Here is a 13268-nt window from a genome sequence, read left to right on the forward strand (position 1 = left end):
ATGTCGCTCGGGAGGAGTTGTACAGCAGGTTGGAACCGTGTTAATGCCATGCAGACTCTTTAATAGATGCATCTTGCTGACCCTGGTCACTCACGCGTCAAGCTCGATACCAATTGTCCCTCTTCCACCCCAACCCACCTTGTTCACCCAGGGCCGATCAATAAGGAGGAGGGCCAGGGGCATGGCCGAGAGAGAGAGAGAGCTGGGGGAGAAGTGTGGATTGTGCATTTCTAGGATGAAGACACACTGGACATTAAGTATGTGGATGGAGGTTGAAGAAAAGCCTGCCATCGACTGATGGGGCCAAATTAATTTCTTTTGATAAAACACTACATTTTCCTACTCTGGTACTGAATGACCAGTCTCCACAAAACTTGATATGCTACATCTATGGATAATGGTCAGTCCATACGATATTTTTCAAATAAATAACTGAAACAGAATATATCTGCTATTGACCAATAAACCGACACCACTAGGGAGTTTTTCCTAGCCACTCTGCATCAATTTGTTGTTGTTGATTGCTCTTTTGGTTTTGAGGCAGGGTTTCGGTATAAGCATTTTGTGACAACTGCTGATTTAAAAAGCGCTTTATAAAATAAATTTGATTGATTTGAGGGTCAACAAAATCCATAGACCCAGAATATGTTGTTCTCCATCAATGGTAATGAATGCTTACTCTCTCTTTCTTGCTTGCATAGTTATATATTCTACACACACAAATGCAGTGTATGGATGTAGTTTGATTTAGGTTAATGTTGATCCTTGTCCGCCCTGATTGATCCTTCCAGCTTGACCCTGATCACATCCACATTTTAGATCACCACCAATGCCCTCAGTCATTTTTGTAAAACTAGGCTATTCAACTCCTGTCTCGGCAGGGAAAACACTTGTGTTTTTTGTTTCTATCTGGTGATTATTGCACCAGGTCTTGAATCACATTTGAAGAAAGTTTGACAAACAAAAGCCATTTTGGCCCTCTAGGACTAAAGTTAAATAGTAATGTCTAAAAAGGAAAGGATTGGGATTTTGGCGCAATGATTAATTGGTTGACAATATTTTTGTCTGCTAGCAGTTTTGAGAAAATTGCTGTCTGTCAAGCGTTTGTGCAATTGCTAACTAACGTTTACTGGAACAGCTAACAATTACTGGAAGTCAACAAGTACATCTAGCATTCAGCTGCTGCTGTAGACTTTCAAACTTCATGCTAAGCAAGTCAGCATTTTCTCACAAAAGTGTTTCTAACTTCCTTCATATTGGACACATATGCATAGAAATGCATGTGCGTCCAATCCCCAGGGACTCTGGGGGTGTAGGTGAATGGCTTAGTTGCCAAAAACCATGTCTCCTTGCTCAGCTCCATGAGAATAGCAGGGTTAGACCAGAGCAGACTGTTGTTTCTCTGGGGTCCGGTCCTGCCTTGCTCTGCCAAAGGAGTTGATGAAACACTCCAGAAACAGGCCTATTATGTGGAGAATCTAAAAAGCCTTGTTATGTCTCAGCATCTTCCCTCCGTCCCAGATGTAGCCTCCAAATAGAAAGCTGTGATTCCCCTCTCATCTGCCCCTGCTGTCTTCAGATTGGAATCTGTTGCCTCTGCCTCTTCCCCCGTCGCCCCCATTTCACTTCAAAGGCAAGCTAGCTGAGACACTGAAGCCCTTAACAACCTCCATTAGCCACCCAGAGGAAAACAACAGACTACAGGCGGACACACAACATCTTTATTCCCCTCTTTGGTTTTCCAAAGAAATCCTTTATTTGGCTCACATTACATTATGCTGGTGAAGGGGTAAATAATTTCTTACTATTTTGTGAATACCATTTACCCTCATATTGTGTCTGATTTGCATTAATGTCAAATGTGCTTTTGTGTCAAATTAGCATTTATGTTGTGGATAAATGTGTTTGAAAAACAGCATATACAGTATGGTATGATAGTACAAAATTAGTAATAATATTAGGGTAAGCACTCACCTACTGTAAATTGCCAAGAAATTGGCCAAACTCTCCACCCTGAGGCCTATGAGAAATACAATTTAAACACCAGCACATTGATTTAGCTTCAGTCAAAACAAGAAGCAGTTAACCTCTTGAGTGTTAGGTCAAAATACCAGCTGTGAATTCCCAACTCGTTTGGGTGAGCGGGTGTTTTCATAACCTGGTTTGAATATAATTAGACCTTTAACATGGCTGACTAAGCCTACTCTATAAAGGTCTGATAAATGCATCTTTATAATTTAGTCTTAACATTACTACGTATACCCCAGTGAAATATTTGGTTTTTAATACAATTTGGAGCATGTGTTGAGCCTCAACATTATGCAAGAATGTTCAAATTGACGTTTTAGCAGAAGATAATATGACAGGCATGAGCAATTTGGTTAATTACTTTGCTAAATGCCCCAATAAATGATTGTAACTGATCTTTGGGTTGTTTGATACTGGAGTTATTTTTTATTTATTTATATTTTTACTTTAGTTGAATTACCTTTGTTTAACATGATGACCTTATGTTTGGAGTCTACGTTGACCTGGTTAGTTTTGGAGATGGACAGAGCAGATGTGTGTATTGGATTGCTCATTCTGTTCAAATATCATGACAAGAGAAGTAGCTCTTACAACAGGGAAGCTGTCTATAAATGCCACTATTCCCTGGCCTCGTAACTTGAGGTAAGAGAGAAAAGATTGATGACATCAATCAAGTGTGCTCACCACACACACACACACAAATACACACACAAAACCAACACTCCCGTCTGCCCTGATGTGTTCTATCACAGCAGAGAAAATCCCACATTTTACCCTCCTCTTGTGTGATTCCATGGGTGAAATTAACTGAAGGGCCCTGGGAGATCAGCAGGTAATTGTTTATTGTCAGGCTTCACTTCTTTTCCCTCACTCTTCTGTCGAAATCTGCTTTCTGTTTGCAACCCTAGTGGAGAACTCAAGCACACGCAAAAACGCACACGTTCGATGAAGGTCTATAATTGTGGGGTCCCTAAAAGTCCCTAACTTGCCTCTAATCCCAATAACCTAACCTGAACCCTTTACCCAACCCTAAACCCAATTTTGTTATTGCACACATTTGTCATTTTATTATTTGCAGAGCGGTGAGGTTAACGTGTTTCTAAATCCAACAGTCATTGCCACACGCTTCGTACACTGTCCTGTCATTCCCCACTTATCACAGTATTGTCATGCAAGGTGGACATGCACATCACACGCAGTAATTACGTTCTGTGGTCCCGCCACTACGACTAGGGAAAACATGCGGTTTGTTAGGCTACGGATGAAATGCCACGCTGGACTGCGGGGCGGTGAAAGTGCACTGTAATGAGCTTGATGCCCCTGTCTCGAACCATGTTGACGGTCCTGTTCCAAACAATTTCATAATGTAGGGAAGCCTGCCTGCACTGTATCACACAGCGCTTTTCATCAATCGGCTTGGAACGTGGGGGTGGTGTGGATGGCTTTTACTGCGCAGTGGAAAAGCAGGCAAGGGACAGGTTAGGGTAAGCTGCACAATATCAACAGTGCACGCATACCCAAGTGAGTCAATGATTTCATACTTGGCGCAAAAAGGATGAATCCTCCCCTCTGATTGACTAGCACCAGTCACATGACTGTCATGGGGAATCAGAAGGAACAATGGAACATGGGAGCTCCGGACTCACGGATCAACATCCTATGTCACCTATAGTGACTCACAGGAAATCATGCGTTGAATCGATTGGTCATTGCGGAAGTGACCCAAGCCGTCGTGTCATCAGTGTTGATGTACAGCATATCATCTGCTCTCGCTGTCAACCCACACACACTCATAGCCTGCACACACACACTGTCTTTCGTGGTAATACATTTACCATGTTTTTGCTCTGTATTACCGGACACTTGTATGGCTGTAAATGTATGAATGTCGAAGAAATATTTTCATCTGCGGTTAATGGAAAGTACATTTTTGGTTTGGCATCAGGCTTGAGAAAAAGCGGTCGCTGTGTTGTCGACGGAGGCTATTGGCCTCAATACAACTGTTGAATTGCTGCCCTCCTGTGGCTCTAACAATGGACTGCAGATGTGAATCTGATGCATTTTATAATACATGTTGAAAGATGTTCTGGCCAATTCCTTTATTCAAATGTAATAAAAAAGGAATACTATTGACACAGATAATTATTAGCTTCCTTATTTTGTTTTAAATTGTGTTTGTATGTGTGTGTGTGTGTGTATGTGTGCATGTGTCTGGCATATCTGTTGTTCCAATATGTAGGCTAGGCGTATTTTTTCCTCTTAATTACAAACCGCTCTTAACAAAACAATATTGAAAACAATATTGTGCAAAAATAGCATAGCAATACATCTGAAATATAATATCATTTGTTTATAGGTTCCGACCCGACTTGTTGCTGTTGCTTTCTCTTGGATGTTTTAGGCTGTATAAACATTTTGTAACAACAGCAAATGTAAAAGTGCTTTATAAAATACATTTGATTGATTCTGACTGACATTAAACCACAAACATTCAAAGAATCCGCTAAATTAGTAGATGCAATATTGTAATCTCATCCTCCGATTCCTGGCCTCCAGGTTGTAGGGGGAAAACACTACTTCATTTACTGATCCAAGATTATTGAAAGGACAGCCAGAACCAGCTTACCAGTGGAAACACCCCTTGTGAAATACAGAAAAACACTCAAACACTGTTGGCATCGTCAGTTCATCTAATGGTACCGACACAAAAACCTATAAAGGTCCATATAGGCCAGCTCTGGGACTCTATGAATAGATACTGGGCCCAGGGTTGAAGAATTATACCAACCTGACACCACATTGACTGTCCTAAACCTGTCAACACTTCCATCACACCAGACAGCCTCTGGCTATTGTTGGACTATGTGTCTCTCATACTCGGGATAGTTGTGTCTGGGTGACAACCACCAGACGATTCACACAGGCCAACAAAGTGAATGCCTAGCTCTGGCCCTAGTATTTGTTTCCGAGGTTGGATTAGATTCTGAGAACAACTGAGCTAAAAATATAAGGTGACTAAGGACCTGATGAGATGGCAGGTCAGGTGTCACCACCTGCTGAAAACTGAACTTGCCACATGTTGAAGTTGCTTCTCCAAACTTGTTAGGTAGAGGTTGTTGTTTTATATGTTCAGTAAAATTTACAAAAACCGGTCGTATTTCTGGCATTTCCGTCCAGTGTACCAAGCTTTGGTATAATGCTTCGTATAGTTGGCATAAATTCCATTTAAATGAAAAACGTCACTCCAATTCCTTTGCTTCAGAAGACTTATTAAATTTTCTAACAGGGGTTGTAAGACTGTCCTTATATCACCTTTAGCCACAAGGCGTCGGCATTCAGAATATTGCTGTAATATGAGGTTAATATGGTTCATGAGGTGTTAAACACTGCCGAATTGGAATGCAACCTTTGACTGGAGGTCAGTGCGAAAGTGCTTTTCCCACACCTGTGGACAATGTCCATTTTAAGTTTACAAAGTAGCATATGTACAATCCCTGGTATCCCTTAACCCCCAACAATGGTGGTGTCAGTTGATCAACACATTTAAGCAGCTACAACCTGTCATTTGTGCCTCTGTTAGATGACTGACTCCCCTAGCATAAAAATAAAACATTGTTGTGAACCAATGACGGTTAAAATCTTCGATCATTTATTATTTCTGCCTAAATGTCTTGTCATAAATAAAACGCATCTGTTTTTCTATTAATAAATAGCAAAACTGAGATATGCTCCACCCAGAGCTCAAGGCTTGGCAAATTGTCCCTGTGTAATAGGTTAAGTAGCCAATGACAAGGCAAGGTCAGGTGTGAGGATCGCAGCGAGGGGTTAAATCATGTTGGTGTACCAGTGAGCTCGAGCTTAGCAGAGAGAGTGAGCAATCCGTCGTAGATAATTAGGTCATTGACAACTGTAAACTGTCAAGTCTTTCCAGTTTCTTTAAGACGACGTGTATCAGCATCAGTCTCTGACTCAGAAGGGGACTACGATTAAGTTTGTACATGACTGTCTCCTTTTAGGTAAATTCTCTGAGTTCAGGGTAGTTCACATCTTTGTGTGCTTTGTAAGCAACATCAATTCCTAATATGTCATGGACTTATAGGTAGCGTCAGTGGTATAGTATTTTAAGAGGAAAGTTTTCTGGAGGAGGGTCTTCTGCTGATCATAAGAGTTTCCGATTATGGACTTCCCTAGTCGCAGCAAACCGTTATAGTAACATATTTGGTTAATGGTAACTGAAAGAAATCAGAGGCTCTGTTAATATCTTTTAGTACTCTCACAGAGGTCCACAACATGTTCTACAAAACTGCAAATCCCTTTAACGAAATCTTCTAGCAACGGCTCTTCACAATTTAACCCCCTGCTGCCTCACTTTACTGTGTTAGGGTATGTGGAGGATAACTTTCTGGGACTACGCAGTTACTTTGTCCTCCCTGGACCAAATCCTGTTCTGCTTCCCCGTCCCAGGGTTATAGCCAGGCTCACTGGCCGCCGGATGCATCAAACATCTTCTTGCGGCCCTCCATACCAGACATGGCCTCCACGTTCTTCCTCCAGTCGGTCACCTCAGCCGTGAGCACCTGTAAGGGCAGACAGACCAACACTGTGCTGTTGGGATGCATCGAACTTGATTCAGCTCCCGGACTTCCTTGTGCTTGTGGAGATTGTCTCAAGTGGCGGCATTTGCAACCTGCTGTGCCGTGACTAAAGACAGCCTATTTCCGTGCAAGTGACAACTAGTACCGAAGAAGTTTCAAACAAAGAGACCTAATGTGATTGTGCGGTGATTGAACAAGTTTGATCAGTGATTATTTCAAGAGGTTTGGAAACCCATCAGAACATGGTCTTAATTAATACAGTTCCAAGGCATTCAATTCTGTGAGTGCCAAGTTAACATATGCAATTGTTTCAAGAAGAATTTTCCATAGATCATATAATAATTTGATATGGAGTTGTAGACCGGTCTATCCTACCTTGTCTTTGTCCTTGTTGGTGTCTTCCTTCTTTACCGACTTGAGGTTGGACCTCAGGTCCATTGATCCTTTATGCTTGGTGCCCAGCAGAGCTCTCATCATCTCATCTGCAGATACCCTCACCTTCCTCAGGGCAGGCTTTTTAAACTTCCCTCCTAAGTCCTGCACCTTAAGCTTCAACTCATGGATCTAGATCAAACAGAACAAAGACAAAATGGGTTCAACTTGGATCTTTGCAACGGCTAAGGTGTTGATGTAATACCTGCTAAACTTGGATTTAAATACAGGTCAAGCCAACCTTTGAAATGTATTACAACACCTAGACTAACACCCATTTGTTACCACCACAGGAGAGCGTACCTTGGCTTAACGTCTCCCACCTAAAGAATTTAAGACTTACGTCTTTGTTGTGCTTGTTGACTTTGGCCTCGCAATCATATCGCTCCTCATCCACTACTTCTATCTTTGCATGGAGCTGCCGGCATAAGTCCTGAGGAAAATATACAAAAAGAATACGATGATATGAATGTACATAATTAAGATGTTTGGTGACAGAATAACAATGGAATATGCAGTTCAGTTACAGAGCCTCATTTTGTCCAGTTGTTTGGCTTTGTTATTGTATGACTAGTTTTGCTAGTGATTTTGCTCCCTTGATTGGCTGACTCCTTTGTCACTTACCTGTAGATCAGCCAATGACAGTCCAGAGAGCTGCAGGGGGGGGCAGTCTTTCTCCCAGGTAGCGCTCTTTCTCCTCATCCCTGTCCTGCTTCTCCTGTTCCAGCTGCTCCATTGCCCTGGTGAGCAACATGATCTGATTGGACAAGAGAAAGATACATTATAGGTTGCAGCATATTCTAACATAATGATGGGTTCAGTAACTTACCTTCAGAGAGAGCTTACGCGAAGCCGTAATCTTTGACTTCGGCTGTTGGAAAAGGACACAATGTTATTACATTGAGTTAACAGAAAAAAACAACCAAACATTGTTGGTCTATTTATTAAATGGGATACAACAGGTTTGAAGTGTTTGTACAAGTGCTAGAGAAGTAGAGGCCGTTTACAGCAGATAAAGCATTGTCCCAACCATTTTCCTGTACATGCAATGTCCTTGAGTGAAAAGCTCTGTCAAATGTAATTCACAATTCAGGATAGTCTTTTCTCCATTACTATGCTTTATGTGGGTTGTGGAAAAATTGGATCATGCCTGTCATATTATCTTCTGCTAAAATGTCAATGTGAACATTCTTGCATTATGTTGAGGCTCAATACGTGCTCCAAATCTCGCATTCACTTTAGCTACTTTAGCTGTACGGCATAGGAAAGAACATTTTCAAGTATGTGGGCCCTTGATAGCTGACATCAATTACTGATAAGAGTGAAGTGACAACCTTGGGACCGTATGTTCCCTGTCTCTGTATAAGGCTGAATACTGGGAAACATGTACTGACTTTGGCTCACCTTGTCAATTAATTTCGGATTCACCCTTCTGGATGGGTCTTGCTCCTTTGTGGACATTCTGTGAGGAACTTCTGTGAAATTATACAATTTCTGTGGGGAATAACCGGGAGAATAACTATAATTAGAATGTTTTAAAAATGGCATATTCAACTTCATATGAACAACATTCTTAAAATGAACCGACTGAAAAATGTTTTGTCCTAAATCTAATAAGATGATGATAATGATGATGACAACGATTTTGGTGATTGTTATAAAAGTTATAAACGGTGAAAAACTTATGGTCACAGAAAGAGGCAGAAGTAAAAGAAAAAACTTTAGTGAGAAAGAAAAGCATATTTTGTAACACATTGGAAGTATAATATATTATAATGCAATATAAAACTGAGAGACTATTATAACCTTGTCTTGGAACATCATATTACTTTCAAACATATATCAGCTTGAGGACGCAATGGTGAAAAGGTCTTTCCACAGTGTATAGCACTGTATTATTTCAGTTTCATCTCATCCTGTCAGTGAAAAGTCTTATGGATTTTGTCAATCGCAACAGATCCACAATCATGGAATGTATCATAACCTCAAAGGCAATTTTTGTAACGTACTTACATAACAGATAGTTTAGGCTACAACTTGCTAGTGGAAGATTCAAATGGCTTTTCACCTGAAGACAACAGGTTCTCTTTATTGTGATTAGCCTTAAACTGAGTATATTTTGAACTGATGATATCATGTAAATGGATAACACACTGGAATGGATATGCATACTCAACGAAGTGATATTAATAAAAAAAAATAGAGAAGGATACGCATAATTAATTCACTGTCAAGCCTGCGTATTGTACCAAATAACAATACTTATTCAACAGCTGTTATAAAAACATTGGGTGGAGAGAGAAAATACAATCTCGAAACACTGATCCATGGCAAAACACCTTGCCTTTAATTAATTACCTGAACAGCCTGAACCCCTTTCAAAACATTTAAAATGATTGACAACAGCAACAAAACACCACCATTCACTTCAGCAATTTCTTAAGTAAACTCGACAAATTCTTAATTTACCCAGTAAAGACTTTGAGCCCGAATCACAGACTCTCTCACAGACAAATTAGTATTACCTGGAATCAAGGGGACCGCAGTTGGGTCAGGTCTTGTCGTCTCTCTCACACAACAGAGGGTTCTGAGACAATAGGGGGGATTTTCCCTTTTATGTAGGGCTGAGCAGGGCTCGAGGTGGACAACAGATATAGCCTTTACACCAGGGTCTGGCAAGAAACGACTGGCCAGGCGCCAGGGATAAAATATCACCGCCTGGGACATTGTGACAATTCTGGGATGAAATGTAATCATACACCACCACTGCCTTAATGGCATTGTCTGAAAAACGTTTGGGAACGGGTCTAGCTGCCTTCTGCAAAAAAACTGTTTGGGTTGTTATGATGTTGTCAATTGGTTTACCTGCTATCACTCGTGGTTTATGAAGTGATAAAATCCCACAGATGTTAACATTTTAACATCACATAGCCTGTAAGATTACACGTTTTCTATTAGGATTTTAAGTATTGTTACTCTAAATATTATATTATTATTATTTTAAGAGGTCATCATACTGACAGCACAGATCTGGGGTGATTACTGTAGCCTTGTGTGTGTTGATAAAAAAAAAAAAGTGACTATTGGTTTTATAACATAATAACAGTGACCATTACACTGTAAAGAATATGCTAGTATCATATATTTCAGAATTGCATTGAGGGAGGTCACAAATCAGTTGTTCTTTCTTTTCTAATACATTATCAGGCGTTTATGCTTTATTGGACAGGAACGTGGTGAAAGATAGGGTTTTATCTTAACTAGCAGTTGGACAGATTACGACCCACACTGCTGCAGTTCATGTGCTCTACAGGCTGTGGCCTACACTGCTCAACCCCCCTGAGCAACAAATCAGTGTTTGATCAGACTGAGAGGTTCCAGTAAGGCACATTTCACTTTATGTAGTATTTGTTTACAGCCCCAAATTACAGCACATTGTTTTGATCTGTAACTTCAACGTTGTAGGGTTAGAATTCATCAGGAGATGCCCACTCTTCTTCTTTTGAAATGCTCTTCTCACACAACCAACAATCACGGAGGGAAACATTTTTCTCTGTCATGCACACAAGCTTTAGAGGACCCATTTGAAGCTATGCGTGTCTTGTATAATTTTTATGCATATGTTCAATCACTGATACAATAATTAAAATTGGAACATGCATTGGTCTAATACGGTTTATAAAATATGGATTTTTTTATGGATACAGAAAAGACACATCAACACTTTGATCCTTTTTTGTCCAATTTTGCAGTCTACATACATTCAAATATTTGTTTCTGTAAGGCATGGCTTTTGAGTAAATTATGTTTTTAAAAACATCTCGAGGACCTTAAGTCCTTATCATATTGCTTTATGCTCCATCGTATGATACATGTTCCATAATTTATGATGTTAGCTTAAAACCAATAGGACATTAATGGAGAAAACTGTTCCTGTGACAATTTCACTGAGGCCTTTATTTGATTTGAGGTTAATTGTGAACCGTAAATCAGAACACTCATAACTGTGTTTCACATAGTTATTTCTGACACTCGTCAAAGCCATTTGTTATGCTATATGTACATTTTAAAGATATTGCTGGGGCCAATGTTCCGGAGCTGTTATCTTTGTGCCTTGAATGTGATGTCTCCCACTGGCTTTCCACTCCAGATAATAACATGACATGTGGTTATGAGACTAGCAGTGGGCCTGCCCTTCCTGTTATTAGCATTGTAACCCCCACCACGCTCTAACATTCCCCTACATATTCCAAGTCAAAATAAGAATCGCCTATATCTGATGAATACATCCAAACAAACCCTGATTTCTACTTGATTTCTTACACCCTGATGCCGCTAGAGGTAGATAACATATATGAATGCAATGCAAAAAAAGAAATCTTGAACGTCAACACACATTTTATTTACAACACACTAAATGGTGAGCATATTACATGCAAGTGTTTTGAGTGCTAAGAGTATATCTTATGCACAAATGTATAGGAATTTACAGTTGAAATGCATCTAGATTACATCTAGATCTAGGGGAATGGGCAGAGTTGGCAAGCACCAATATCTTATTGTAAACTGCTACTTTTTTCACATAGAACTTTAAACAAGTGTCGTTTTTTTTTAAAGAACACATTAGATGCCACAATGCCGCACAGAATCTGAGGGTCCAAATACTTCTTGTTTTCATCCCTCTGATCATGGTCGAAAGAACACACAGGGGTTCACAGGACTGGAACGGGGTACAAGGGGGAAAACATTGTCAAATGGGGGGTGCAGACAAATGTCCTGTCATCATTCCCTCAGTGATCCACAGCAGGTGGGCGTGCTATTTCTGCAGCAACCCAACTCGCATGCACCCATGCATTCACACGCACACCCGCACACACACACACACACACACACACAATGTAATAACCATCACACATACAGATGTCTGAGACCTTCTCAACATGCATAAGGTGCTGTCAATTCAGTGTTGCCCAGTAGATGACCAGGTAGAGTGCTTGCACCCGTGAATCAGTCCAAACAGGCGAAAGCGGGGTGAAGCTGTTGAAGAGGAAAATAAAGGGAGACAAACCCACACACACACACACACACGCATGCACACAGGGGCTGAAGCTGGTACTGGTCATCACTGGCTGTCACTTGTTCTGCTTATGAGTCATACGATGATTCTCTTCAGATGGGCTTACACAGGGCCACCAACAAAAGTTTCAATGGCCTCACCAGCCTTTTGATGCTAATTCGTAGGCAGACGACGGCTCAGCCTTGTGTCGTGCCAGGGTATTCTCTGTCCATGGAAGCTCTGTCCTTGACGTTACCCACTAGGGTTCCCCGTGGTTTCTGGCAGGGGAAGGTGCCTGGGATGCCACGAATACCCCCTGCTACTCGACATCACTCACTAAATCTATCTCACGGAATTTCACTTCGCCAAATTCCTTTCCTCCTAAGTCTGATAGGGAATTACTGTAATGAGACACTCCCTCTAGGCCACAACGCAGAACAATGGCTCGCACGGTGTGTTTGGCGAGTTTATTGAATGGGTGTACACCCCAGAATTTTTTCCTGTCTGTGTGAGTTGACCAGGGAAATATGTGGCCTCTTGTTTTAGATTGTTACTGGAGACGTTTTTTTTTCACATTAGCTTATGTGATTAGGAGAAACGCCTAGGCTATAAAACATGAGATGCACATGGGTTACGCAATAACAGCTTTTTGAGTCACTGACTGAGGATGATAATATGTACATAGACTAGAGGGTTTACAATTGAGTGTGTATTTTATGTTTTGTTGAATCGTCACACAGTATTTTCCATTCTTGTTTCCATAGCATTCACACCATCCTTATGCATTCATTATATTGAAGTATTTAACTCCACGCCAGAAACACGAGCTCATGTGCACACACATCAAAAGGCGAGCTTCTGTAGTGAGACTTCCTGAGTCTTTGTCCTGTGGACTTCGTGCCAGAGGAGTGAGCTCCTATGTGTAATAAATGGCTTGGTCACCAGATGTTGCTAGATGCCCATTAATGCACAATCCGGTCTAGTCTGTCTCCCTGTCATCCAGAGACATTTCAATAGGTGACGCGGCATGTTGAATGAATATGCTGCATAATCACTTAGTCCCCAGGAATTGTAGTGAGTTGCACAAGTTGTATCAATTATCTTAGACAGCAAAGATCTCTAAGAAGATATATATTTTGAGAGTATTTTTGTGCTTT

At 40.8% G+C, this 13268-nt stretch overlaps 1 protein-coding gene across 1 annotated transcript; it reads right to left on the minus strand.

Moving 5' to 3' along the window:
* Positions 1–1707: 1707 nt before the first annotated feature.
* On the minus strand, positions 1708–9685 carry LOC105020362 (troponin I, slow skeletal muscle). The gene is given in 8 exon segments (XM_010887330.4): positions 1708–6605; positions 6999–7187; positions 7399–7488; positions 7680–7721; positions 7723–7812; positions 7885–7926; positions 8460–8549; positions 9581–9685. Coding segments are annotated over 7 exon segments (609 nt in total). The 5' UTR covers positions 8517–8549; positions 9581–9685; the 3' UTR covers positions 1708–6506.
* Positions 9686–13268: the final 3583 nt, after the last annotated feature.

The sequence above is a fragment of the Esox lucius genome, chromosome 23, assembly GCF_011004845.1.
Source record: "Esox lucius isolate fEsoLuc1 chromosome 23, fEsoLuc1.pri, whole genome shotgun sequence".
Lineage (NCBI taxonomy): Eukaryota > Metazoa > Chordata > Actinopteri > Esociformes > Esocidae > Esox > Esox lucius.